General features: G+C 42.4%; 1 protein-coding gene across 3 annotated transcripts in view; it reads right to left on the minus strand.

The window, feature by feature from the left end:
* Nucleotides 1–1,355: 1,355 nt before the first annotated feature.
* PATJ (PATJ crumbs cell polarity complex component) overlaps nucleotides 1,356–27,955 on the minus strand; it is a 347,778-nt gene continuing 321,178 nt past the window's right edge. The window contains exons 41-45 of one of the 3 annotated variants that reach the window (XM_036091353.2): nucleotides 26,145–26,267; nucleotides 25,302–25,406; nucleotides 11,303–11,409; nucleotides 8,007–8,130; nucleotides 1,356–3,363 (exon numbers count right to left, since the gene is read on the minus strand). In XM_036091353.2, the coding sequence (XP_035947246.2) occupies nucleotides 3,217–3,363; nucleotides 8,007–8,130; nucleotides 11,303–11,409; nucleotides 25,302–25,406; nucleotides 26,145–26,267 (606 nt within the window). In that variant the 3' untranslated portion in view covers nucleotides 1,356–3,216. Of the gene's footprint in view, nucleotides 3,364–8,006; nucleotides 8,131–8,170; nucleotides 8,912–11,302; nucleotides 11,410–25,301; nucleotides 25,407–26,144; nucleotides 26,268–27,955 lie in introns of those variants that run through there. The other 2 variants (XM_078073041.1, XM_078073040.1) reach the window with 2 other exon arrangements.

A 27,955-nucleotide genomic window follows, 5' to 3' on the forward strand; every position in this document is an offset into this window, starting at 1 on the left:
TGGTATTTGAAGCACCTTGCCCGGTTCCGGAGGTTGGAGCACAGGCCTACGAAGTGGACATTACTCCCTATCCCAGTGGCATGGCCGATGTTGGGAGCCCTGGTTTCAGTTCCGTTGTGGCTTTTTGATAGCACAGACTCTAGTTCCTCAAGCTCACACTATCATCATCAGTGACACAAGTTGCTGATTTTGGACTATAGTTCTGTGCTAAGCCACCCTCAGAAATACGTTTTTTAAAGGTCATTACTGTCTGAAACCACGAATCATCAGCATGTCTAATTTCAAGCCACTTCCATATATGAGAAAAGAGGTTTATTGCTCATGTTTGTTTATGTAATACTTCACTATGAGCCAGGCACCGTACTAAGGCTTCTACCTGGACCTCACTCATGATAGTACTTAGAAACCACCCACCTCCACCCTTTTCTAACTGAAGAAACTAAAGCAAGGGATAATTAAGTAACTTGTTCAAGTCCACAAGGCTGGGGAGTTGGGATTCGAACTCAGGGGGATGCCAAGACTCGCCCTCTGGACTACTGTCCCGGCTCTTGTGTAAAGCACCTGTTCTAATGCCTGGTAAAACACCTGCCGCGAGACAGCCATTAATGGATCCCAGATTTTAACAGGACCGGAAAACTCTGTGAGGAATCGGATTCCCACCCCCCCATTAGGGAACAAAATGGCTGAAGAAAAAAAAACCAAATCAGATGTAGAAATTACGCTTTTTCATATATAATAAGATTCCATTTGCTCTTTAGGCAACAACACTTACTTAGAATCTTTGGAAACATCTTACACAGACACCCGGCAGTTTTTTCCTGATTTACTTCCTTCTCAGGCTGCCTCCAATCACAACACTTAGATTTCCCAAATGATGAGGCCAAAACAATACATGTGGCTATGAGACCAGTGCTCTTTTCACAAATTCCCATCTTCGTGTCCTCTAAGCTTGTAAGTTCTGGTGCAAGAAAGCATTTTTGGCCAGGCAATTGTTTAGTAGTCATGCAGCAGAGACAGAACCAGTGATGAGAATTTTGGTCCGTTTACTGCAGGAAGAAGTATAAAGCACAATTCCCTTAGCAGTAGACTTTTTTTTTTTTTTAAGATTTTATTTATTTATTTGACATAGAGAGAGATAGCGAGAGCAGGAACACAAGCAGGGGGAGCGGGAGAGGAAGAAGCAGGCTTCCCGCTGAGCAGGGAGCCCAACTGGGACTCGATCCCAGGACCCTGGGATCATGACCTGAGCCGAAGGCAGATGCTTAACGACTGAGCCACCCAGGCGCCCCTCCTTAGCAGTAGACTTATAGTGGCATGACCTAAGAGGATAATGTGTATGAGACACAACAGCAATGTAGTATTTCAAAATGTGTATTTAATGGCCATTCCATCACAATCAAGCAGAATCACATTTCAAAATATATGAAGTCTTATGTGTGTGTGTGTATGTATACACATGCGTGTGCACAGACACACACACTTTTTTTAAGGTGCATTTTCAAGTTTTATTTGGGCTTCATTTCTTCTTGGCTGCCTCAGGTGTTCTCGCAGGTACAATTAGCATAGAACTTCTGAGGATGATAGCTTCTCATGCACTGAAAGATAAGATTCTAACAACATTGCACATCTTGGGTATGTTAGAAATTCCAAAAGCCATATGTAACTTCAGAAAACTTAATACCAGTCATGAAACACATTATTCAACATAAAATTTAGGCACTCTATACTTTGGAATAACCACAAAATATTCCGACAAGAGTTAATGCACTTTGTGATTACTTCTACTCAAAGGTAATTCTCAATTAAAATCTGTAATTATTAAATAACATTTTTAAATCAGAGCCCATTCCATTTTGTTAACAACTGTGAACCGTTTGCAGCATTGTGTTTTAGTTCAAAGATACTAAACTACTTCTATTACTGATCCTGGTCCTCATCTTTCATGGTACATTTTTTACAGAAGAACCTATAACATTCACTGATAAGCATCTCCCCCCCCCACCTCCTGCTAATACCTAAATAAGAATGCCTCTATTCAACTTTAAAGGTATTTTTGTATTTTCTGCTGCCGTTGCTTTCTTAGCATGTAAAACTTTAGCAAATGAGGGGCTTCCTGAAGATCAGGAAACATTAGTCAAGTAGCCCCCTCACTGATTCTTAGGCTGAGTTCATTTCCACAGTCACTTGGTGGCCAAGCATGCTGCTCCATCCCTATGTTCCTACAGTTTGTGCTGCTAGATTGACCAGTAGGGAGCCAAGGGGAAGGATGCTCAAATTTGTCACTCCACTTTGCACAAGCCCAAGGCCACCCAGACCTCATCTGACTTGAGGGAAAACTTACTGATCTCTGCAGACTGGTTCTGGGGCTTCTACCTGCTTGTCTGAAGACTGAAGGGGAGGCAATGATGCCTGCCTACTGAGATGCCATTAACTCCAGCTGAACTTCCTGGACTTGAACATGATTTAGCATGGTTAGAATTCAGAACATGGATGCTAATTGTTCCTGTGGAGAACAAGGTGCATTTGCTCAGTGGTATACGTTTATGTAGCCAAGAAAACAACTAGAAAGCCTTCCAGAATTTTCAGATTACAGTCTGCAGATGGACTCATCATAATCACCAATGACTAGCTTATAAAGATCTATCCAGAGAAACAAATTTGAGACATATCTGACTCTAAGTCGTACAGAAAAGAGCACAATAATTTCCCATAGAAGATTTGGGTGTTTCATCATGGGGATCAATGGTAAGTTAATTACACTATTAATGTTTTCTGGCATACCTGAAGAGACAATTAGCATAAGTAAATCATGAGTGAGATGACAAGTTGCTTAACATTTGTTTCTGTTCATTAGAGGACATGTGAGCTTGCTGTAAGCCTCTGAGCGAGGAGGGATGGGCAGAGAAGGGCACAGGAATGAGAGGTGGTTAACTTCGGTTGCAGCAAATAGAATCAGAACCAGTTACTACTAGTGGCTAAACATGGATGTGAGATGCAAATCAGGTAAGACTCGTTCTAGGTTTAGAAATTCACCTCACCAAGAGGCTGAAGGTTGATTTGGGCAATTCACATGAAATCTAGCCGCCTCTCCTGAGCAAAGAGGGTGAGGGGGTAAATGAAGGTGGATTCTAGTGGAGGCTGCTTTTCATCCTCTCTCAGAGCTTCATCTTCCTATGGATACTCTACAACATCTATCTTGTGATTAGGACCCGGGGCTCACGACAGCACAGTTAAGATTACAGTCCCTTTCTGGCGTTTTAGAATGGCCACAGCTTGCTCATGAGTAACACCTTCCAGCGTCTCGCCATTGACAGCTAAAATCTGATCGCCTCGCTTCAACTGGCCATCATCTGCAGCTGCTCCCTACAAACAAGAGACATTCCAGTTTAATCCAGGACCAAGCAGTTCACAAATAATATTAATATTATCGTGTGCTTATGAAAAGAGTAACTTTAAAAGCTACCAGTTAAAAGTGATTTCTAGGTAATGTTTTTCAACCAGGAAAATTACGAATGTAGGATGTGTTACTTGAATAATGGTTGAATAGTAACCATAATTATGCACTGCTTAGGTAACATACTAGTAGACGTGTACTGACATTCACATTTCTTTTAATACAAGTAGGACCTTATTTCAATATTCAGTATGGAATGGAATTTGAACGTCATATTCACGAATACATAGACACTGACAAAGGCAGAACTGAATCTGGTGTTAGTCTTCTTGCCAGTAACATCATTACATAGGGTTCCCATTGCATTATTAAGATATCAGCACTGAGGTGATCTGTCAAAAATAAGTGTAGCCTCGGGCACCTAGCTGGCTCAGTTGGTAGATCATGCAACTCTTGATCTTGGGGTCAAGAATTCCGAACCCCATGTTGGGTGTAAAGATTAAATAAATAAACTTAAAAAATAAATGTAGCCTCTAAAATGGGGTGAATTGTACTGTATGTGTGTTGTATCTCAATACAGTTGTTTTGCATAAACATTTACATAAAGTACACAAAGTGTAACATCTCTAAAATTTTGCAATATCACATTCAAAAGCTTCAACTTCATTTATCTTTCATCATTTAGGATTCTGAATGATTACTTTCATTATATACTCAGTCATGCATGGCTGCTCAAAATGGCACAAAGCAAGTGAAACGGGCTTTTTAAAATTCTAAAACCAAGTTATCTAAAAATACCGTGATATTACTAGAAATATTTTGGATGAGTAAGGAAAGAAAACAACCTAGACAATGATTTGTAGAAGGCTTTCTCCTTTTGCTGGGGTAACTGTGAAAATCCCTTGGAAAATTAGTGCCGGGAGAGTCCCCTAAATGATGTTGAAGTGCTAGGGAAAATAATCGAGGCCCACAGTCCTGATGGACTCAGGCAGGAGCCAAAATGAGAGGCACTAATGCTCCAGAGACCTGTGTCTACCTGCAGTATGAAGGTCCTCAGGTGATGGGTGAATTATCTAGAATTTCAAAACTGTGAAAAGGGTGGAATTCTGGTATTAAGGTATAATAAAGAATATTCAAAACCAGGTCTGTACTGGGGGCTAATACCAAAATTAAAAAACTTGTAACTTCATTCAAATCTTTTTAAGAAAGTATGTTAACTGCAACACAGACAAGATTAAACAGCTTATGGATAAAATCAAAATTACTTGGCTAACTTGATTTTATTAAATGTTACATGCTAAGATCTAAGGACTTTAGGAAACCTCAGATATTTGTGTACTTTTTTTGAAAAGCATATCCAGTTTTTTAAGTTTTCATTTTCAGTAATGCAAAAAAGGGTGACTTTTCAACTTTCTGGAATCTGTATATTTTTGCAGGTATTGCTGTGTTTACCCGGTCATTACTACGGACCTCTCCTGCTTGATCAGTGTGGCATTTGTAGACTAAGCAAAGGAAGGAAGAAATAAATGATTCACAGACAGACCTCCATCTAGTTCATAAATGTGGCTTTACCGACTTGCTGTGTCCCCAATTTGTCACTCAGCCTTCCCTAATACTGTAAAATAGGCATCTACTACCTACCTGTTGGCCTATTCTAAGGAGTGAGTATATGGCACATGGTATTTACTCAATAATGGTGGTAGTGTGATAAAATAAACTCTCATGGTGATTGAGCTCATGTTTTCAGATTTCACAGTCTCTGAAAAGCTGTTCCCTAAATGCTCGGGATTGTTGTAGTCGTTGTAAGCCAATTTCTTGTTGGCTTATGGTAAAATCTGATTGCTGAAAAGACTGAGACCTAAAGCTGGCTTTGACTTTGAAGTTTCCAATCAAACACCTGAAAGAAATGGAAGGTTCTGATAGACCGTTAATCAGATTAAGTCCCAAAAATCCTATACATTCAAAGTGCCTGTCATGCTTCCTATTTCTGGAGGGGAAAAAAAGACCTCGATGGGCCAAATTAATAGCTTAGTTGAGCAAGAGAATTATTAAAAGAAGCTTAGGGACACTAAGAAGGTCCCATAAAAACCCACACCCTGTGGGTATCTGAGATCCAGAAACTTGAGAAGACAAACATTTTTAAGAATAAATGATCGTTGCTGGGCGCCTGGCTGGCTCAGTCAGAAGAGCATGTGGCTCTTGATCTTGGGGTCATGAGTTCAAGCCCCACGTTGGGGTGTAGAGATTACTTAAGTAAACTTAAAAAAAGAGTGTATGTTCATTGTTTAAAAACATGGAAAACATATAGCAATAGTTCCTACATCCTCAAAATTCCTATGGAGGAAATGTTTAGCTTAGTGTTAAAATTCATTTTTAGAAGGATTTCACCATTAAAAAAAAAAAAACCAAAAAACACTTTTGCTAGTTTTTGGTTTATTGATTCTCTAAAGAAAACTTTTAAATTTGGATATATTGGTTCACTCAAACAAATGAAAAAAAAAAGTCATCCAATGAGATATCATTATAATAAACACTATGGAACTATCTAAAACTAATGATAATAATTGTTTGCAGTGGCATATTCTTTTATTGAGACTGAACTAAGTAGGCTATTAGCTAGGGCTTTAGAACTTTTTTTTTTTAATTCAGAGCTTTTCATTTTTAGGTGTTCCTCACTTTACAAACAAAGGTCCATTCCTTAAAAAATAAAACATATCAAGGATATTCAATATTTCCTCCTAGGTTACCACTTGCAGACGTGCTTTCTAAGTGAGCACTTTCAATGAGGACCTTTGAAGAGAGATTCTGTGGGAGCTTCCATGCATTCATTATCCCCACTACTTTGTCCCACTGTGATCTGATGGTGGTTTCTTTTCAAAACCCACCAGCCATGCATGACCATTTCATTCTCAGCTGTATGTTCTGTGGCCCTGACCGAAGGGCCTGCACCCGGTCCCACTGTCCGTGAGCTGTCTAGATGGGGACAGCTGGTGTGACTGCTAACTCTAGGCTGTAGGTCAAAAGGCCTGAGAAACTAACCAGTCCTGTTTGAACACAGCAGACCCACCTATGGAGTGAGCAGGGGATTACAAACATTCTGGAAGAGCTTTATGGAGGCAAAGGCAGGGAAGCAGAATGTGTTTTTCACTATTCTTATCTACATAGCTGGCTTTTGTAAAAAGCAAAGTATAATAATGCCCCCCCCAAATAATTGTCACAACTACTTTGTTACATATATATATATATTTAAATATATCCAAATTTAAAAATGCAAATTATCACAACTACTGTTGTCTTAGGAAAAGGAGGGTCTGTATGTAGCTTACCACCTTGGGAATTATGAGACTGGGGCAGCACTGCTATCCAGAATGTTTCTGACCTGCCTTTCCTCTCCCCTTTTGCCCATCACCAGGTCAACAGGTGTGTGGTTTGGGAATAACAGGTCTTCTTAATAGGCACCCTAACAAATTGGAAACAGGTGGGTAAATCTGCAGCTGCCTACTGTGTTCCAAAAGGAAATGCCAAATGACTTAAGGATTATGTCAGGTCATAGTTAGGTTCCATTAACAGGTGGTAAGAGCTGCACAGGTAAAAGTGAACTTGTTATTTAGTGTATGGTGTAGCTTTCTAGAAAGAGTATCTATCTTATTTCTTCTCTTGAAGACCTTTATTTCTTTAGGAAAAAGCAGTAGGAGGCCACTGGATCAATGAGTAAACAAATGACTGCGATAAAACCAATGAAGAATAAAGTTGCACTATCAATACTAAGTCCTTTTCAGAGATCTTCAAAATTTATAATAAAATTGAATTTCAACTTTAAAAATCACAATAAAGTTAAAAATAACTTATCTAAGGGGCGCCTGGCTGGCTCAGTTGGAAGGGCATGTGACTTGATCTCTGGGTTGTGAGTTCAAGCCCCACACTGGGCGTAGAGATTATTTAAATAAAGAAACCTAAAAACAAAAACAAAAACAAACCCTTACCTAAGAGCCATCTAGAGGCAGCGGTAGGAATTTATACCATGACCTATGTATCAAGTAGGATGTACTGGTATGTTTAGTTCCTGAAAAGCACTATTACCCAGTCAGGGTCTAATTTAGTGGCCTGATCCTGCAAGTACCTTAGCAGAGGCCTGGAAGAGAGAGAGCAACTTAAGCTAAAGCATCCTGAGGTTACTGGTGACAGCCAGCCATTAATGCGGTACCGACCCAAGGCCCGTACAGAGCTTTCTGCTCCCCGGCCCTCTGCTGTCCTCTTTTCTTGAAGGAGAAAGCCAGACTTTTGTTCTAGCCCAGAATAATACTTCCAAGGCCAGCTTCCAAAGAGTGGGGAACTGCTCCTTATATCGTGTTCTTGAAAGAAGACACTCTTTTAAAATCTACTTTTGTAATAGGGTCCAAAGAAAATTACTCTTCCTGTAACTCCACTCTTATAAAAGAATTCCTCTTTCACTAGTCTGGTGTGGGAATGTCCTACACAAGGTTAAGATGAAATAAGCATACAAGCACACACCCAGGTAGAGCTAAAAGTAAGCAAGGCAAAGCACTTTAAAAAAAATCTCACCTAGGTTTAATTAAAAAAAAAAAAAGTACAGTAAAAAGGAAAAAAATACCTTTGCAAATATAGTCTTGACATAAATTGGCAGGTCTCCATGGGGACTTCCATAACCCCCTACAATACTAAACCCCAATCCTTCAGAGCCTTTCTCCAAAGTAATAATCTTAGGTGGAGGTGTTCTGAAAACACAATGCACGCTGTTTAATTCAAGAATAGATATTGAGAGGGAATTTCATTTTAATGGAAGAACACAGATTTGAGAGAGACTTTCATACTGCGAAACTATGAAGGCCAGTTTATGAAATCGAACTCTCAGAGAGCAACCTAGAAGCTTACTTTTACATTTCCCTTGTCACGCGGGACTGATGAGCAATATGTCTTTAATGACTTGATGTTTTAGGGGTTTCTCTTTCATAAAACTGTTTTTTAATGAAAAATAAAGTCACGATGCTGAGCTTGTCACAGCACCCTTCTATATGCTTAGTTTTTAACCTTGACACTTACTGTTTAAAGCTGAATGAGACTGTCTTTATATCCTTAAAGAAGGTGCGGGCAGACGGAGAGGTGGGCTTTCGCTTAGCTTAGGGGCAGACCGCCAGTCTGCAGGTGGGCTTCTGTGCAGGATAGGGACGCCAGCCGAAGCTCAGCACACGGCTGCTCCTTTTCTGCCCAAGTAGCCCCATACACCTCGCCCACCACTTCCCCCTAGGGGACCCAGGGTGGGAACTCATTCTTCAAAGCCCCCCTTCCAAGGTGATGCTTTCCTTTGGGAGAGTTAGCCGCTCCTCCTTTGTATCCCTCTGCAGTGCGGCCAGATGTCCACCACGCACTCGCTATACTGTGGCGTGCTGCTGAGTCATCTTTCTCCTCTACCAGACTGCGAACTCCTTAAGTCTCTGTCACCTGTCACCTTTGTTCCCGGCTGTCTGCACTGTGCTTGTCACAAACTCAGGATCATGACTGTGTCCGTGAGAAGCGAAATCCGAGAGAAAAGAGAGAAACCAAGAAGAAGCAAAATGGATAAAGACTGTCTGTTTCAAATGGGTAATTTAGATTTTCAAAGTTTCGTCCAGTGTGGAAGTCTTCTCTCTTAGAAATAACATGGCTAAAAATTAAATGATCTCTGTGGGCTCAAGTCGTTTAAGCTTAGCGAATGCCAATTACTTATTCCCAAATGCCCTTGTCCAAAGGGTGAAAACCTAAAGGAACCCCGGAATCCCGGTGCCTGCTGTCTTCCCCGTTGGGGGTTCATATTTACACACTGGGCGCCGCACCTGGTTTGTGGCAGCATGCATGTCCGAGGGGCAGAGCTGTGTGGTATAAACTCAGCCGTTCATGGATTTAGAGAAATCTGCAAAACTGGGATATAAGCCACCTTTGCATACGCTGTTCTGTCTGACTAGAATATTCTTCCGTCTCCCCCTTCCTCAATTTTGCCCAGCTTATTTTCGGGTGGATTTTCAGCTGGTTCACACCGATGTACTTACTGGTTGTTTACAGCAGGCAATCCATAGTAATTGCTGAACGTCCGTGTCCTATAAATCGTTAACTGTTCTCAATGCCACTCTTGCTTATTCCAATTCTTTTAAAACTCAGCCGAAGCGGTAGTGTCTCCAAGGACACGCCCTAACCGGGTTGTGCCCCACTTCCACGGTTTCACAGCACCCTGTACTTATTTATCTTTCTCGTGGAACGTGGCTCCCCTATACTTATCAACTCTTACAAACGTGGATTTATGGGCCTGTTTTCCCAATTCTCTGGCAATTCCTTGAGGACTGGGACAATGCCTTCACCTATGTTTTTTAAATTTGAATCCTCAGAGCCCAGTACTTATACAGTAGCCGGCCTTCGGAAGGTGCTCAATAAAGATCTGCTGAAATAATGATGACTTATCCCCTACGGCCACATGGTAATGATGTCATGAATAAGGCTCCACATTTCATGACTTCGTGGCCTTGTAAGTATTCTCAGTCATGGCGCACTGGCCAGACATGAATTGGATTCACGGTTCCTCTTCCAAACGCAGCCCCCTGTTTCTAAGGATATTGAAATAGGAATCTAGATGTCTGAAGTCATTGTCTTAGAGCTAGGCCCTGGGAGCCACCAAATCATTAGAGACCTTCATAATTGTGCTTCTTCATGATGAGAGACCTGTTTTCAGGGGGAGAGGGGGAGAATGTAACTCCACTCCTCAGTTGGCAACATCAGATGGAGTTTGCCTCCATTTATCTCACATTTTCAATTCGTTTTAATTTACTTTCATATAGAAGACTAATAAAAAAGAATCTCCAAATGTTAACAGCGGTTGGATTATAAATAATTTATAAATCCTTTTATGCTAGTGGTTCCCAGCTTGCCAGGAGCTGTGGGTCCTAGCAAAGGAACCAAGATTACAAGGGCATCTCTGTACTTCCATAGGGACATCAAAGGATGCTAAAGGTGCACTAGGTACTCTTCCTATAATAGGGTCAGGGCCACTGTAACTTGAAAATATCATAATTTTATGTATTTGTCATATTTTAATAGCATGCATTTATTACTTTCATAAAGAGAGAAAAGTAAAATGAGCTTAAGTTTAATATTCCTTCCTCGAGAAAAACAAACTCAGAGGTGTCATTTAAGCTGCGAAGTACCAGGAGAAAGTTCGAAATGTCTGTGATCAACAGAGCTTTCCAATGAAACATTCAGATCCGTCAACACGCATTTACTGAGCACCTACTGGTGACCAGGCACCGGCGGTCCTGAGAGGCGTAACTTTAGGCAGCAGTTCTGAAAATACAGATCCTCTGCCAATCTGTAGCAAAACTGCCCTGGGGAATCCACTGCAGACCGCCTCATCAGAGTCTCTGAGAATGGGGCCAGAGAAGTGAGCCATTTTACATATGCTCCTTGGAGATTTAATGTGCACATTCCAGTGTGAGAAACACTGCTTTCATGAACAATTGTAACAGCAATGATGGGTTTTAATGAAGAATCCCAGCAAGTATAACAGTAAGATTTAATCTCGGAACAAGATTTTAGCTTAGAACACACAGTTCCCTGCATAATACAGCAGGGTGCACCTGGGCTGTAAATCTGTGATTCCTTAAGGAAGAAGGAACTGTGTCAAAGTAACCAGGTGCAGTGTGTGGGCAGGCCCTTGACAGTAGTCTCTTAGGAAGTTCTACGTGGAACCAAGCCTGGTGAGAAGTCAGGAAACCTTGGTGCGTTCCTGGAGATTCTCTAGGAGTTAGGAAAGGTAATGTGTACTTCATCCCTCTTCTTCTCTAGAAAGCACACTCTAGATTCTGGAAAGGTCTCGCTGAGCCTTGCCCACACACATAATAGGCACTGTGCATCTAGAATACTCACTCTGCGTCTTCTGGATGGTGTTCAGCAGCGGGAGAACCAAGGTGGTAGCTTGTGGACATGTTTTCAAGCTGAGTTGCTATGGCGCTTATGTTGGTATCTGCTACAACCTGGGGGAAAATCAGAACAAGAAAATCCACTGTAAGTCCGGGGAGAATTAGAGAAACCACACGATCTTCAATGGTTGGTTCTCATCCTCATCTGACTCAACCTATTTGCAGCATTTGACACAAATGGAATATTCTCTCAAACTACTGTCTCCATTTGGCTACCATGACACCGTACTTTCCTAGTGTCCTTTCTATTTCCTGAACTTCTATGGGAGTGCCACAGGGCTCCGTCCTTGAGTTTCTTATCTCTCCCATCTAAACCTCCTCTTAGTTAGCTCATCTTATCTTGTCTCACCCTACTTATCATCTAAATACCATCTCTGTAATACCAATCTATGTAATGATAATTCCTGAATCTGCATCTCCACACCACCTCTTAACTCCAGATCTCTCTATCCAATCACCAGCTAGGGGGATGTCCAGCAGGTATGTCAAAGCTAATATGCCAGGACTGAGCCCACCCCCTCCGACCTCTGCTCTGGTAGTCTTCCTCATCTCAGGTAACTACAGCTTCATTCTTTCAGTTTCAACAAATGCCTCGGTGTCGTCCTTGACTACTTCTCTCACAACCCACATTCAGTTCTCATAAAATTCTATTGGTCTTTTTTTTTTTTTAAGATTTTATTTATTTATTTGAGAGAGAGAGGGAGAGCACAAGCGGAGGAGGGGCAGAGGCAGAAGAAGCAGGCTCCCCGCTGAGCAGGGAGCCCGATGCGGAACTCAATCCCAGGACCCTGGGATCATGACCTGAACCGAAGGCAGACGCTTAACGAATGAGCCACTAGGCGCCTCTCTATTGGTCTTTCTACAAAATCATCTCTTGCCTGGAGTTCTACAAAAGCCCCCTGGCTGTTCTCTTTGCTTCAGCCCCTCCCCGACTCATTCCATAGCAGCTAGAACGGTCCTGTTCAAACACAGCAGATGATTACACTCCTCTGCTTAAAACTGTCCAAAGGAAACCCAGCTCCCTAAGGTCACAAGCTTAAGTCCTTACTATGACCCACAAGGTCATCTGCAGGTAACCTGCCCAGTTATGTCTCTGCTTTCAGCTCTTAACGTTTTCCTCTGCGGCCACGGTGTTCCAGCCGCACTGGCCTCCTCGCGGTCCCTCTAACATGCCGGGGGCGTCTCCACCTCAGTGCTCCGCCGGTGCTCCGCCTTCTGTCTGGAACACTCTGCGTTCAGCATCTGCACGGGTGGCTCCTTCACTTCCCACAGCTCCTTGGCCACTGTAACTAAAATTTCCACTCCAACACCCAGCCCAACATTTCACACCCTCCTCTGCTTTGTGTTTCCTTCTCACCACCACTACTGTCTAACAAACTTTATCTATTTTCCCTTATTTATCTTATTGTCTGTCGCATCGTATTAGAGTGCGAGGGCAGGAAGCTTGTCTGTTTCAGTCACTACTGTATCTTCATTATGCACAACACTGCCCAGCATGTAGATGCTCAAATAATATTCGGTGAATGAAAGAAAGAATGAATGACTATCTCTGATTCCCTATTGTTTTTTTTTAGATGGTTCCAAACAATAGTACATGACAGGTAAACATCCACTTTACATTTGTAACCTGCAAATAACATTCAAAAGCATTCAAAAGAAATACGGTATGGCTGTGACAGCTCACACTGGGACACAGAATGAGGTTCTGGAGTTCAGTTTCTGCCATTTAAATGGTGCTGTGCCTGAATTTCAGCTTTCTCATCTGTTGAACGGGAATCATAAAAGCCTGCCTTGTATGCTTAGCCTGGAGATGCCTTCCATCTCCACTAGTTCTGAGCTGCTTTCTCCAGAGCTCCCGGGCTACTCCTGGTTCTGACCGGTGGTTCTTCTTCTAGGTTATACTCGTCAGTGCACAAGTACGGAGTGAGGCACCTGACACCAATGCCAAGAACTGGATTTGGCTGCAGTTTCAGAAAGAGCCAACAGAGGGCATGGCTGCCTAAACTGCTAAATTTAGCTGCAACTAACAGATTAACAATAGTAACAATAGAGTTTTTACAACAAGGAAAGCAAGGGCCAGCCCTGGCGAGTCAGAACACATTTTCGTGAAGTATCCTATTCTGGGGGAAAACACAGCTGTGGGCAAGTTATGGAATCTTCTCGAAATACCATCATATACAGAATGGCTGAATGAACTGGGCAAATATTTAGGATAAGAGACAAAGGGGAAAAGATAGACTTGCCTTGACCACAAGAGCCCCTCCACTTTCCATCAGCCCTTTCTGTACTCTCCCCACAGCTAGCGTATCGGAGAATTTGTCTTTGCATATGACCTCCGTAATCTCGACCTACACGATCTTCATGAACCACTCCATCCCAGCAGCCATCCCCATCACCAGACCTAAACTTCTATGACCCATTTTCTGGCCTTCCTCCTGCTGCTGGGGCCCACTTTTCCATCTCTTGGCTATTCTACTCACCCCTGTGGCTCAGTCCTGTGCCCAATTCCCACATGCACACTCAAGGTCTAGGTGACAACATATATATTCCCATAGCTTTACTTTTTATTTTTTTAAAGATTTTATTTATTTATTTGACAGAGACACGGCGAGAGAGGGAACACAAGCAGGGGGAGTGGGAGAGGGAGAAGCAGGCTTCCCACGGAGCAGGGAGCCCGATGCGGGGCTCGATCCCAGGACCCTGGCAGCATGACCTGAGCCAAAGGCAGACACTTACCCGACTGAGCCACCCAGGCGCCCCTATTCCCATAGCTTTAAATGCCAACAAGATGCTGAAAATTTCCAGCCTAGTCTGATATATCCAATTGTCAACTTACCATCTGCATTAACCAAATTCAAACTTTTGATCCAACAACCATTTTCTCATTCATTTTCCCCCTTAGTAGATGGCACCTCTGACTACCTGATTAAAATGTGCTAGGTATAAGATTGAAAATACTTTTTTTTCAAATATTTTTAAAGATTTTATTTATTTGACAGAGAGAGACACAGAGAGAGAGGGAACACAAGCAGGGGGAGTGGGAGAGGGAGAAGCAGGCTACCCATAGAGCAGGGAGCCCGATGCAAGGCTCGATCCCAGGACCCAAGGATCATGACCTGAGCCAAAGGCAGACGCTTAACCCACTGAGCCACCCAGGCGCCCCAAGATTGAAAATACTTAATTGCTCACTTGTGGTGATTGTCTAACTAGAAACGATGCCGGGATGCTAACCACACAGGTACTTACTCTCTGAGTATCAACCTGATACATCATCCCTCTCTCACCTGCCGTATGTAATCCACCACCAAGTCTTCTGGATTCTATCTCTAAAATGCTTCTCAAATCCGTTTCCTTTTTGCTTCTGTGGTGACCATCCTAATCAATTCATCATCATCATCTGCCTTTTAACCGGCATCCCCACTCATCCTCTTCCAATCTCTCTTCTATACAATAATAGCCAGTTATCTTTTTCAATATAAAATGGATAATGGCAATCCCCTGCTTAAAACCTTTCAGTGGTCTCTCTCTGTACTTAGAATAAAATTCAGACTCCCTAATTATATACACAAAAGTCCTCCCCTAGGGCGCCTGGGTGGCTCAGTTGGTTGGGCGACTGCCTTTGGCTCGGGTCATGATCCCAGAGTCCCGGGATCGAGTCCCGCATCGGGCTCCCTGCTCAGCGGGGAGTCTGCTCCTCCCTCTGACCCTACCCCCTCTTGTGCTCTCTCTCTCTCTCTCTCTCAAAAAAAAAAAAAAAAATCCTCCCCTAGCCTGCTCCTCTAATCTCATCAGTTTCCTTCCACTCCACTCCACATTCCAGTTCTCTCTGCCCACAATCTGCTCCCCCCCCCAAAAAACACCAGTTGGCCTGGTATCAGCTTACAAGTCACATTCCTTATACAAGCCTTCTTTACTACTGGTGCTTAAATTAATTTCTCTTGTTTTCCTCTCCATAGCACTCCCAAAATCTTTCTCACAAATTTTGATGATACATATTTCCGTGACTGCTAACGGGTCTCCCCCACCTCCCCATCACAGGATTCATGAGGATAAGGACTGCTTCTTAGTATTAACATGCCTGGCACGTAACAATTGCTTAATGAGTATTTGTGGAGTGAATGAACCCAAAACCTTCCTAAGGAATAGGGATTATGGGACTCAGTTTTCTGAATTTCCACAGAACAGAGTGAGACTGATAGAGGTTACAAGGAGATTGGTTTTGGGTCCTTTTAAGGAGAAAAAAACTCTGGTCAGGCCGTTACAGAATGGAACGGCGCAGCTTGTTAGAGCATGAGCATCCTGCCAAAGCAAGCATTCAAACAGAGGCTCAAAATCTATCAGTTTGGGATATAGCAAAGGGGATTCCTATATTTGGTGGGAATCTGGACTTGTACTCTCAGCTGGCCATAAACAGACTCTCCATTATGCGGCTGAAGAGGAAAGTCGATAAAATATTGTTTTCTCTAAGGTACCTTCAAAAGCCAAGTTTTGATCGCAACCTGCTCCTTTCTTTGCCCATTTGTTCAACCTATAACAGCGCCACGACTACTGAGTACCAACTGAGCACTTACTTTATGCTAAGCACTCTCCTGAGTCCCTACAGAGGTAGGTACCACTATTATTTCTGTATTTTAGACAGACGAACCTGGGGCTGAGAGGTTAAGTAACTTTCCCAAGGTCAGTTAAGGAGTGAAGGCTGGTTTCACTTCCGTGTCATTTCACTCTAGAATCTTGTGCTCTTAATCATACGCAATGTTAGGGTACAGACCTGGTCTTGGACTCTCACATCAGGCAATCTGACTCACGCTGCATATAGTTAAGTACAGTCTAGATATGACAGTCAGGGAGGAAGAGGGGCAGAGAGATAGTTGAACAAGCAGTTGCAAACAGAGCAGACCGTCATGGCGTGTGGTTGACAACAGGCGGGAAAACTCCCTGGCTCTCACAAGGTCTTATAAGAAGAGGGCTCAGGACATGGGAGATATATGCCCATGGATGTTCTAGAAGGATCTTTTTTTTTTTTTAACTTTTAGAAAGAGAATACACTTTCAAGAGTCCATGAAATCAGCTGTATAAGTTGTGAAACCAAAGTCACAGTTTTATTTGGGTAAAAATTAAATTTTTTTATCTAGCCAGAAAACATAAAAACACTTCTAACAGCACCATCTTACAGAAAAACTCACATCCCTCTAAAATCTGAAGGCCTCTTGCTTACCCCCAACCCTGAAATAAAAAGGGCCTCTCAACCATTGATATTAAATCCAAGGGGCTTACCTAGGATCCTTGGAGCTGTTCAAGCTCCTATTTTGTAGGAGTGGAAGCCAAGAAGCTAGATGGGAAATGTGAAGGATTTTCACTGATGGCTTAGTCTTTTGTAGGAAGGCAAGGAGACCATAAACCCATCACCCCCAGAATGACTTTATAGCCCCAAGGTGTCTCCATTAACCATCATTAACCACCTTGGTCTCAGAGTTGATTGGTCTTCCCAGGGATAGATTTGTGAAAGGTGATACTCTGATCTGTCTCGGAAGGATGTATATGTTCAGCTGGGGAGAAGTCCAAGGAGATGTGGCCAAGAGTCTTAGTTCAGCCCTGCATCTGAAGTGTCTTCCCCCATCAACACTAGGGACTAAAAAACATGGAGGTAAGGCTGGGAAAGGTCTATTTATGTGTTTTGAAGGGGGAAGGCAAACAGACTAATGGGAGGTTTACTCATTTTTTTTTTTTTTTTTAGTAAATCTATAACTCCTGGGTACAAACTTCTGTGGTAGTTCGGAAGTTAAAAAAAAGGGGGCGAGAGTAGAAGAAACCAAGGGAAAACAGATGTGTTCCGTCCCTTCAACGGACAGGCTTGAAGTTGATGTTATCTAGTGTGGGGGGCAGATATGAACACATGCTGTTCAAAGTGGAGAGAGGAGAGGATAGGGTTTCTGGGTAAAGCAAAGAAGGCTTTGAGGTCCTCAGACAATAGGTATTAAGGTCTGAGCAACTTGAATATGTGGTTCAGGAGCTGTGGTGTCCAGAGTCCTTGGACCCAGCTATGGCCAGCTCCATTTCCACAGTATTCAGATTAGCAACCTTTCTTCTCAACCCTCATCCCTGGGGACTGGAGATATGGAAGATGTCTTCCTTGCTTCCCACTCACCCTTCAAAACCATCACCTGGTTCAAAACCTGTGGGTCCTTTAAGTTTATGTTTTTCTTTACTGCTGCACATAGTGCTGCTACATATATCTTGAGTGGGTCTTTAAGACAAATAACTAGATGCAGCACTGCTAGGTGATGGGTACGCACAGAGGAAATGGAATAGATCTTCTGAAGCTGCCAAGTGGCTGCAGCAGTTTGAACTCTGACCACCAGGCTTTAATGATTTGTTTCCTCACCTTCTCCCCAACCTTGTTAGGATCAAACATTTAATAAGTGCCCACCCAAGGAGAGGGAGGTCACTGGTCTGAAGGAAGATGAGGAGGAAGTCCCTGTACCTGAGGAGAAGGAGACATGTGAAATGAAAGAGGAGGAGGAAGCCACTGTAACTGAGGGGAGAGAGACTCGTGAAATTAAAAAGGAAGAAGTCTCTCCACTTGAGGAGGGGTAGACTCGTGAAATGGAAGAAGAAAAAGAGGGAGTCACTCTGAGAGAAAGACTTGTGAAATGAAGGGTGGGGAAGAAGTCCTATCCTCTGAGTCTAATGAAAAAGCAGAGACTTGTGAATCATTGGAAGAAGAAGAACCAATAAGGATGTTTCCCCCTCCAACTGCTCTTGCCCCTCACAGCGTGTTTCCCCCTCCAACTGCCCTTGCCCCTCACAGTGTGTTTTCCCCTCCAAATGGATTCCCTGGTCAAACTGTGTTTTCCCCTCCAGGAGTGTATTAATTCTGATAATGCTTTCTCATGCCTTGGCTTCTTGTGACATTTACTAATTTAGGTTAAAAGCAAAAACTAAATTCAATCAGAATTGTATGTTTTATATTAAAATGATGTATGCTTGATACTTTCTAATTGGGTAATAAAGCACAGGATTTTATTGCATGGACCCTAGGATGAGTACCTTTCCTTAAAAATAGGTTTTGGGGGGCACCTGGGTGGCTCAGGTGGCTCAGTCGGTTCAGCGTCTGCCTTCGGCTCAGGTCATGATCCCAGGGTCTTGGGATTGAGCCCCGCATCGGGCTCCCTGTTTAGCACGGAGTCTGCTTCTCCCTCTACACCTCGGCCTAACTCCCCTGCTTGTGCTTCTTTCTCTCTCTCTCTGAAATACATAAAATCTTTAAAAAAAAATAGGTTTGGGGGATTGTTTTGGAGAACTGAGAAGTCGAAATATTTTCCAGATAAGTAGGATTATCACAATGTACGAAAGCTTGAGCTCCTTGCTTACAACTTTTCTGAGCTGCCGATCCTGTAGAGGAGTAAGATTAGCCCTTAGATTTGTTAGGAGTCAAATCTTGCAGTACAAAATACAAATTCAGCACTCATACCCATCCTGGGTCCTAGATCCATAGTGTGGATATGCTGAAAACCAACAGGAAGGCTGTCAAGTTAAGGTGCTCTCTGAGAAAGCTGGCATCTTAAGATGGGGCACAGAACAGAAGAACAATCAAGAAAAGCTTGCCTTGGGCACCTGAGTCCCACATTGGGCTCCCTGCTCTGCGGGAAGCCTGCTTCTCCCTCTCCCACTCCCCCTGCTTGTGTTCCCTCTCTCGCTGTCTCTCTGTCAAATAACTAAATGAAATCTTAAAAAAAAAAAAGAAAAGCTTGCCCTGTCCCACGACTGATATTTGGTGTAACTTAATGAAGTAGAAAGCACATCTGCTTCACGTTTTTACTTCGAATCTAATGACACTGATTCCAGGGACATCAGAGTATACTGACTTCAATGTATCTGTTTTAAAAATATAATGGTTTGAAGTGTCAAATGTTTTAAGTCTGGAGTAAAATAAGGGGCCAGGTGACTGCTAGTGACATCACCATCTAGTGGCACACATCTCAAATGCCACCTGGAAAACCACCCCGTTTCCAGGGTTTTAGAAATGTTCACATCTGCCAACCTCAAGCCCATATTACTATAATGAAAGTAATACAGTGCCACTTATTTAATGCTTACCATTGGCAATCTGCTATTTTATTAAACATTACACCTCATTTAATCCTCACAGCAAACTTGGAAGAAAGGAGCGATGATTCCTATTTATAGAAAACTGAAGAGTTAAGTGAGAGGACTCAAACACATGATGTTCTGACATTAAAGACTACTTGTTCTACAGAACTTCCCAGCGTCACTTGGCTTTCTATCCATCATGACCTCCACAGGTCAGCTGGTTACATATTAGAAACACCTGGGAAGCTTTAGACTCTCTTGAAGTCCATGCCACATCCCAGACCAATTCAATCCCTGTGGTAGACCGAGGAACCAGGATTGGAATCAGTGACCTTACTGCACAGCCAAGGTTAAGAACGGCTCACAAGCCACTCCTTTACTGATACTCACATGTGGCCTTTAGATGCTTGCCCTGCACCCTCCATCACACACCTTTTCTGTTCCCAACCCAATCCATCTTTCTCCTCTAGTAGAATTTTTCTGGACCGCATTGGTAACCGTGCTGATTAGTTCACTATAATTTCATATCTTTTAACTCAATCAGCATAGCTCAGCAACCCACTCAACGTGACCAACACTTTTTGGGCCAGGCCCTGTGCTAGGGGCACATTACTTTGGATTGGTTCATGGTTTCAGGGGGAAATGACCCCCAGGCACTCCCTATTCCCCAACTTTTTGGTTGGAGAGTTTCCAAACAAAGGATTTTACAGGATTTATAAAGAGGGGAAAGGTGGGGTGACATGGATATTCCAGGCATAGAGAATAACACGCTTTACTCTCTCTAAATAATGCACCACTCCAGTGGGTCTCAGGTTGGCTTCTGAACTAACAGCAGCATCACTGCAATGATCATTATTGAACATTTTTTTCTTTTAAAGATTTTAAGTAATCTCTACACCCAACGCAGGGCGTGGACTTACAAACCCGAGATCAAGTCTCATGCTCTACCAACTGAGCCAGCCAGGCACCCCTTCACTGTAAAAATTTTAATCTTCTTTTTCAGAGGTAATATCATCCCTACCTTGTCTTCTATTTCCTTTGCTCCCAACTACTCCTTTGCTCTCTATTGACTTGCCACCAACTCTGAAAGAAAATCAATTTCTTTAAAGATTGCCAGTGATTTATTTACCAGGTGTAGTGACTTTTCCAGCTTTATTTACTTCTGCTTCATTGGTAAGTGTGCTATTTTTAAAATTCTTTTCTCCTTAAGTGTCTAGAACCTGTATTCTTGACTCCTGGTTCTTTTCTGTTTATTTTTCCAGGATATTTCTTTTTGTGTGCACATGATAAAAAATTAAATAGTACAGCACATGATAAAAAATTCAACACTTTCACTCTCTAGACACACTAAACATTTCTCTTTTCAATTCCAGAGGTATAAGCTAAGTAATATGCTTATAATCCTGTTTTAAAATTTATCATCTTGTTGATGTCTATCAACTCCCTATTTCAACAGATGAAATATTCCAGTGGATGAAAATTTAGCTTGCCAAACTCTTCCACTTTATAATTTTAAAGTTCTACTTGTTTTCTGTGTTTCTTTAAATATACGTTTTTAAACCTCTGTACTTCTAACAATTTCCAACAATCTCTTTTATTTCAACTTTAAAGATTTACTTCTCATATTTTCCTCTCCACTAATACATCCCAAATAACCATGATACTAATATTTCATGCATTATGATGTTTGGTTGTATTGATTTTATTATTATGACTTACAATGTTTATATAAATGTTATTTATACTGAGTCAACTACTGTACTAGGATTACATTTCCTTTTCTTGGTACAAATTTATTTTCTCCAAGGTAACAATGATCTCATTTTGTTTAATTTTTATATATTTATCACCAATTGAGCCCCAAATTTTCCCAGTCATCTCAAACTTCTAATTTAAACAGATGAGAGAATTCATCTGTTCCTTTTCTTTCCTTTTGATGCCGAGGCATCTCTCTTAGGTGTCTTCTCCCCCTGCTCCAATTTGGGCAAGTTATTCTCTATGCTCACTATACAGCTGTCCTGGGACTTCCACGTTTCTCAGCGTTGAATCCATTGGCTTCTCTCTTTCTTACTTGCTCTTTTGCTGGAGTACATCCTAAAGTAATTTTCTCAGAAACATACTGCTGAAAAAGAGGTGCCATTTGAATCTCTTGTTCTTCTGTAAGTAGCTTATACTTTTCTCTTTGAAAGGTTTAGAATGTATATAGGTATTATATTTATTTATCCTGCTTACTGATTCATGGACCTTAGGCTAAGGTTTATTTTTCTTTCTTTCTTATTTTTCTGTTTCTCTTTTTGCAACTCCTATTTGTTGGGTATTGGATTCCTTGAATTAATCCCATGTCTTTTTCGCTTCCATTTTCAATTGAAGGTTCAAAAAGAAGTCACTGTTTTCTCTATACTATCTTAATAAATATGACATCTCTCTCTCTCCCCCCAGACAAGCAGGTGGACCCTCTTACATCAATTTTGTGTGTGTGTGTGTGTGTGTGTGTGTGTGTGTTCTGGAGAATGTCCCCAAAGGGCCTCCCAAACTACTTTGTAGACAGACCCTTAATGAATCTCCCTGACTTCAGACTCTTTCCCCTGCCTTTCCTACTTGCTGTTGATGTCAAGCCTTTGTCCTGTCTTTGTCACCACTGTTTTAATTCATTTATTCAACCAGTACCTATGATATATAATGTGCCAGGCGGTGGGGATGTTGACATTGAAAAGCCTCATATGGCTTTATTTACCCTGTTCCCAGCAGTGAAGTCTCCCTGAGTATTGGCGGTACATTTCCTTTGCCTACTGGACATCTCCAACTATAATGTTCTCTCCCAATGTCCTCTTCCCATATCCCCTAGTTTAGTTAGTGCTACCTCAATCCACCCATTCTGCTACACTCTTGAATGTTTGCACGATTTCTTAATGGACCCAAAACAAGCCTCACAAGTTCCTTTAGTGATAAAAATCTCTGATATCCTCTTTTTATCTTCTGTGTTCTCAAAGAAAGATGTACCAAAAAAAAAAAAAAAAAAATTCTAGCAGAGAGTCTGGGTTACCTGATTTTGTCCAAAAAAGGTTTGTTTCATGGTCATTCTATAGACAAAGGAGCTTAACCAGACAAACTATCAGACTAGAAAAGCAAATATAATTGGGAACATTTAAAATGACCCCGTGTAACCACATCAATCTCCACTGATCAATCTATGATTGAGAATAAGAAACCATCAGACTTTAAGGGCAGAAATATCTACCTTTTATTAACACCCAGAGACAGAAATTTATACTGTGGGGAGAAGCTTCTGTAAGTATTGGTCATCTCTTCCACTCTTTCCTTTTCATCATCCTGCTGTCTGCTGACCCAGACCTTAATCTTCTCTGTGCAACCAGCAGTTGCTGACTGCTTTGCATGATACACCTACAGTAAGTCTTTTCCACATCATCAGACACAATTACCTGACCTTCCCTACTGCTCTGCCAATGGGCTGGCTCACCTGATGATAAAAATAATTACCTAGTGCCAAGTCAGCTGTAATAACTATATTGCTGGTACGATATGCACATTGTTTTAATTAAGGCAAATACACTATGTAACTGAAAGGCATTTGATGCAGGACATAAGAGTTTTCTGGGTTTTGTATCTAAAGCCTTTGGCAGCACATATGCTCCATACCCATAACTGTGTAGATTATAACTGTAAAAATCCCAAAGGATTCCATTACGCTTTTAATAGCACAGGTTAGAAAATAACACTACCAACTAATGTGATTAATGCAAGAGAGCATTTTAAAACCAAATGTCATTTTCTTAAAATACAGAAAGAGGAAAAATAAGGAACTCGTTCAAAGGTATGTGAATAGTGGCAATTTGAGTGAAATGTTAATTCTGCATGGGAGAGCTTGAGTTCATTGTCATTTAAGGTGCTTTTATGGTTAATGTTACAGTTTTACATTGTAGCTTCTCATTTCTTTGTGAAGAAGGTAGAACTGAACAAATTACATTGGTGTATGAAAATACTGGTAATACCTGATTTTGCTAAGGGAGACTTTTTTTTTTTTTTTAAGATTTTATTTATTTATTTGAGAGAGAGAGAATGAGAGAGAGCACATGAGAGGGGGGAGGGTCAGAGGGAGAAGCAGACTCCCTGCCGAGCAGGGAGCCCGATGTGGGACTCGATCCTGGGACTCCAGGATCATGACCTGAGCCGAAGGCAGTCGCTCAACCAACTGAGCCACCCAGGCGCCCAAGGGAGACATTTTTTTGTCTTGACATAGTTATTAGTTCAAATAACTTCCTTTTAAAAAAATCTGTGTAACGAATGGTCCCCAGAGACTGAGGAGTTGCACTTTTAGGCCTCTAGGGGTCAGCATAACTCGAAGGAAGAGCAAGCCCGGCGAGTAAGAAAAAGCAAGAATGCACAGGTGGGCGGGCGATTGAGGTGGGGTGGAGGGAGGAATGTGAGGTGCCAGCGTAAGGTCCACTGAAAGCGAGGACCAGGAGCACAGCGGGAGCTGACTCAACAGTCAGTCCACACAGTGTTCTGGTCTGTGTTCTGCAGAAACCCGGGAACCCAAATCACTGAATAATATGTTGCCTATCACATCAACTCCCTTGAAACTACCGACAGTATTTGTACGATCTCCTTCATACATGCTGAAAGTAATTTACTTTTTTTTTAAAAAGGATTTATTTATTTTAGAGGGGGGAGGGGCAGTGGGAGAGGGAGAGAGAATCCCAAGCAGATTCCCCACTGAGTGAGGAGTCCAACGTGGGGTTCTTCTACCCCATGACCCCGAGATCGTGACCTGAGCTGAAATCAGGAGTTGGAGCTTAACCGACTGAGCCATCCAGGTGCCCCATCGTTTACTTTCTGTAATGTCTGTTTTGGCCCTTTGGATTTAGACCACTGAGATGTGAGAGTTAAGCACCACAAACTGATTCTCCCCAGTGTAATGGCTTTTCAGTTTGAAAGATTTTATTTTTAAGTAATCTCCACACCCAACGTGGGGCCCGAACTTGCAACCCCGAGATCAAGAGCTTCATGTTCTACTGACTGAGCCAGCCAGGCACCCCTGAAATCATTATTTGAAGGCTAGAATGATCTGAGGGGTTGGCTAGCCCTCTCTAAGGTACTAAATGGTGGGTTTTATTCTTTTCACCTGTAAACCATTCAGTACTACCTGCAGAAGTGTGGTGATTATAATCATACATTTTGGAAGAAACTCATTAGCAAAACTCGCAGTATCATGCTCTCACTGCACCGTATCAATCTCGGAGACGTGTGGAGTGCTGAAATTTAAGGAGGGGTAAGGAACAGCACACCTCCTTTCTACTTCCTGCGAGATTTCCCTGTGTATCTGGACAACACTCTTGGGGACCACAGCTGATAAATAATTGTCTGCCTCAGTTGATGACAACCACACAGTGAGAATTTAACAGTGTTGGCAATCATTTATGCTACGGGGGAAAAAGAGCATTAGATTTTTTTCCTTCCTTTAAAGGGAGTGTAAGAAACAGCATCTGGGCAGTTCGGTAACAGGTTTTGGGCATAAGAAAAGAAATCATTTCCTATTCCTCACAAACTCTGATTTACAAAAGAATGCTGGAAGCTAAAAGCCTTGTTGATTTATCATGTGAAGCAAAGAGTAATTTTTCTCCCCTTGTTAGGCTTTCATATAATCATGCTCACTGCCTATATGGGTGGCATTAAAGAATTTCTGAATAAAAATAATAATTTCTTGCTTTCAACCTTCATAATTCACATCAGCAAGCACCCTGCTGGGCGGTGATGCCTGCTACCAGTGACGCTCAATCTTTTTTGCCCGCCACTTATCTGCCTCGCGCAGCTGCGTGTCCCATTGATCGCAATACCTGCAGGATAATGCGCCCGTAGGCGTTCTTTAGCAGATTAACCACATCCGCGTGAGACAGCCCATCCAAAGGTTGCCCATTAATGCTGACAATCCGATCCCCAACCTGGAAGTACAAAAGTGGTAGAAAATCACTATCATTAAGAAAAATTCAATTTGAGGAGAATGCTTAAAATTCTTTTTAAGTCGTATTTCCCATTTGTGGCTATTGTGAAGATTCTGTGTTTCTCCTGTGTGTGCAAGTTCCAGAAGCATGAGGAATTTTTATGGCTTTCCCCACATACAGACCAATCAGAGAAACAAGAAGGGGGTCAGGTTTGATTAGGGGAAGGCACGGCAGGCCACTTTTGTATTTTGGCAATGGTGGTTCCCCAATAATAGTGGGGCATACAAATTAACTGTTCAATAAAGCTCTAATGAGGAAGCCAAATATTTTCTCCTTTATTTTTCTACCTAAGTTAAGATTAAGGGGCAATGGGGAAAAAAAAAAATCGTAAGAACGTTAATTCTTCTGGTTGAAGGACGATTCTAAGGTCAAATCTCCCTCAGGTGAAAATTAATTTTGGGTGAAATGGTATGGGAGGCTTTGCAAATGAGCTAAAAATGGTATGGGAGGCTTTGCAAATGAGCTGCAATTTCTTCTTTCATTGGGAAGCTTTGATACAAACAATAATATTTTTATATGCCCAGGGACCTAATGAATTTTAGGTGTAAACTTTCTCCAATGCATTTTGCCCTCAGCGTGGGTCTCTGTTGGAATTCCAACTTTAAATAAAGCGCCCATGGCTGCAACTTTGTCTCCCACCACATGCTGTTAGCATTTCACCATTTTCCTTTTGTTTACCTTAAGCTTCTGTGTACGGGCAGCCACACCACTGGCCTGAATCATGGCAATAAATATTGGGATATCTCCTAAGGGACTTCCTTTTCCTCCGGCGATACTGATTCCAAGGGCATCGCTGAGCTCCTAAAAAATAAGGAAAACACAGTGCTCATATATTTAATAAAAAATCACAACCTGATTGCTCCCGGACAGCTGTTGAACAAAATCCTTCCATGATGCAGGAGGCCAGGGTAACACGGGAGTTAAGTGCAGCGCCTCTGGAGTCGGAAAGAGACCTGTGTTTTCAGCTCTAGCACTTAATTAGCTGGGGGTGGGGAGGGTCTGAAGGCAGTTCCTTAACCTCTTAAGAGTTTCCATCTTTATGTTGATTTGAGGATTAAATGAGATGATATAGTGCATTCTTAGCCTACAGAAGAGGCTCAATAAAAGGCAACAGTAGGAGTAAAAACACACACAAAAATACAAAACAACCCTATGTTACTGCTCAGTTTAGTGGCCAATTTTGACGCAGACTTGGCAAGTATATTCTCATATGGTGTTTATGATTAAACTGCCACACATATCATGCTCTTCTGGGTGTGAACAAACACACTTGGCTCTGAAAGAGCTGCACGGCTGCATTACAACAAAGGATCTGAGAGGACACCCACTGGAATGATAACGGAGTTTGCAGGGAGAAGGAAGATGTGGCTGAAAGAGTCCGCTAAGATGAGGAGGTGAGGCAGCTTGATTCGCTCGGACCCTGGTGAAGAGATCCTGGCTCTCGTCCAGGTCTTCTCCACATTTGTATCACAGGGTTACTATTTTAAAAATCACGGGAAGAATGACTGACGTGTTCCACTTTCAGCGTGGTGGCATTTGCTCCACTATCGTAGCTCTCTCCTGCTGATTAAAATGCACAACTCCGTCAAGCACAGAAAACAACTACCTGAGGCTTCGGAAAAGTAAAGAAACAAATTGTGGTAGAGAGCCAAAACTTGGAATAAAAGCAGCCAGGGGGTGGATCGCCCCCTTCTTTTCCTGGCAGCGTCGTCCTGAGGGCGAGAGCCGGTCAAGGAGCTGGAAAGGTGGCGCACAGTGTGACACTGATGTGGATGCCTCTCTCGCCCCATCTCGCCCCATCTTGCTGGTCAGAGGAACCAGGCGAGGGAGCCCCCGTGACTGGAGAATAAAGGAAGAAAGCTGGAGCAGAGAGCACCACAGAATTCTCTGGCTTCGTTCTAAGTGACTCATGTGTGGGACCGACCAACACAGACCTGAGCTGGGAGGTGAACCCCCGCTCCCGGAAGGGGAGACAGAATTTGCAGTCTGAACCCAAATGGGCTGACTGCCTGCTAAACCATAAACATCAGTACTCTTCTGAGTCTACACAGCGTTACATTCCTGAGGACCAAAACTACTCAGTATGCAAAGAAAATGTGACCAGTGTTTTTCAGTTCTTTAAAATATGCAGGACGGGGCGCCTGGGTGGCTCAGTCGTTAAGCGTCTGCCTTTGGCCCAGGTCATGATCCCAGGGTCCTGGGATCGAGCCCCGCATCGGGCTCCCTGCTCAGCAAGGAGTCTGCTCCTCCCTCTGCCCTGCTTGTGCTCTCTCTCTCACTTACTCTCTCTCAAATAAATACATACATACATACATACATACATAAATGATGCAGGACATTTGAAAGTAAAAATTATAACAGTGTTTGGTTGGGTTCTCAATTTATGTAAATGTATACATATGATGACTATGGCATAAATATTAGTGGCGTGGGTGTGGTAAAGGGACTTACATGGTAGCAAGACTCCCGACATTTTAATTGATTATTGA

Source organism: Halichoerus grypus, chromosome 5, assembly GCF_964656455.1.
Source record: "Halichoerus grypus chromosome 5, mHalGry1.hap1.1, whole genome shotgun sequence".
Taxonomy (NCBI): Eukaryota; Metazoa; Chordata; class Mammalia; order Carnivora; family Phocidae; genus Halichoerus; species Halichoerus grypus.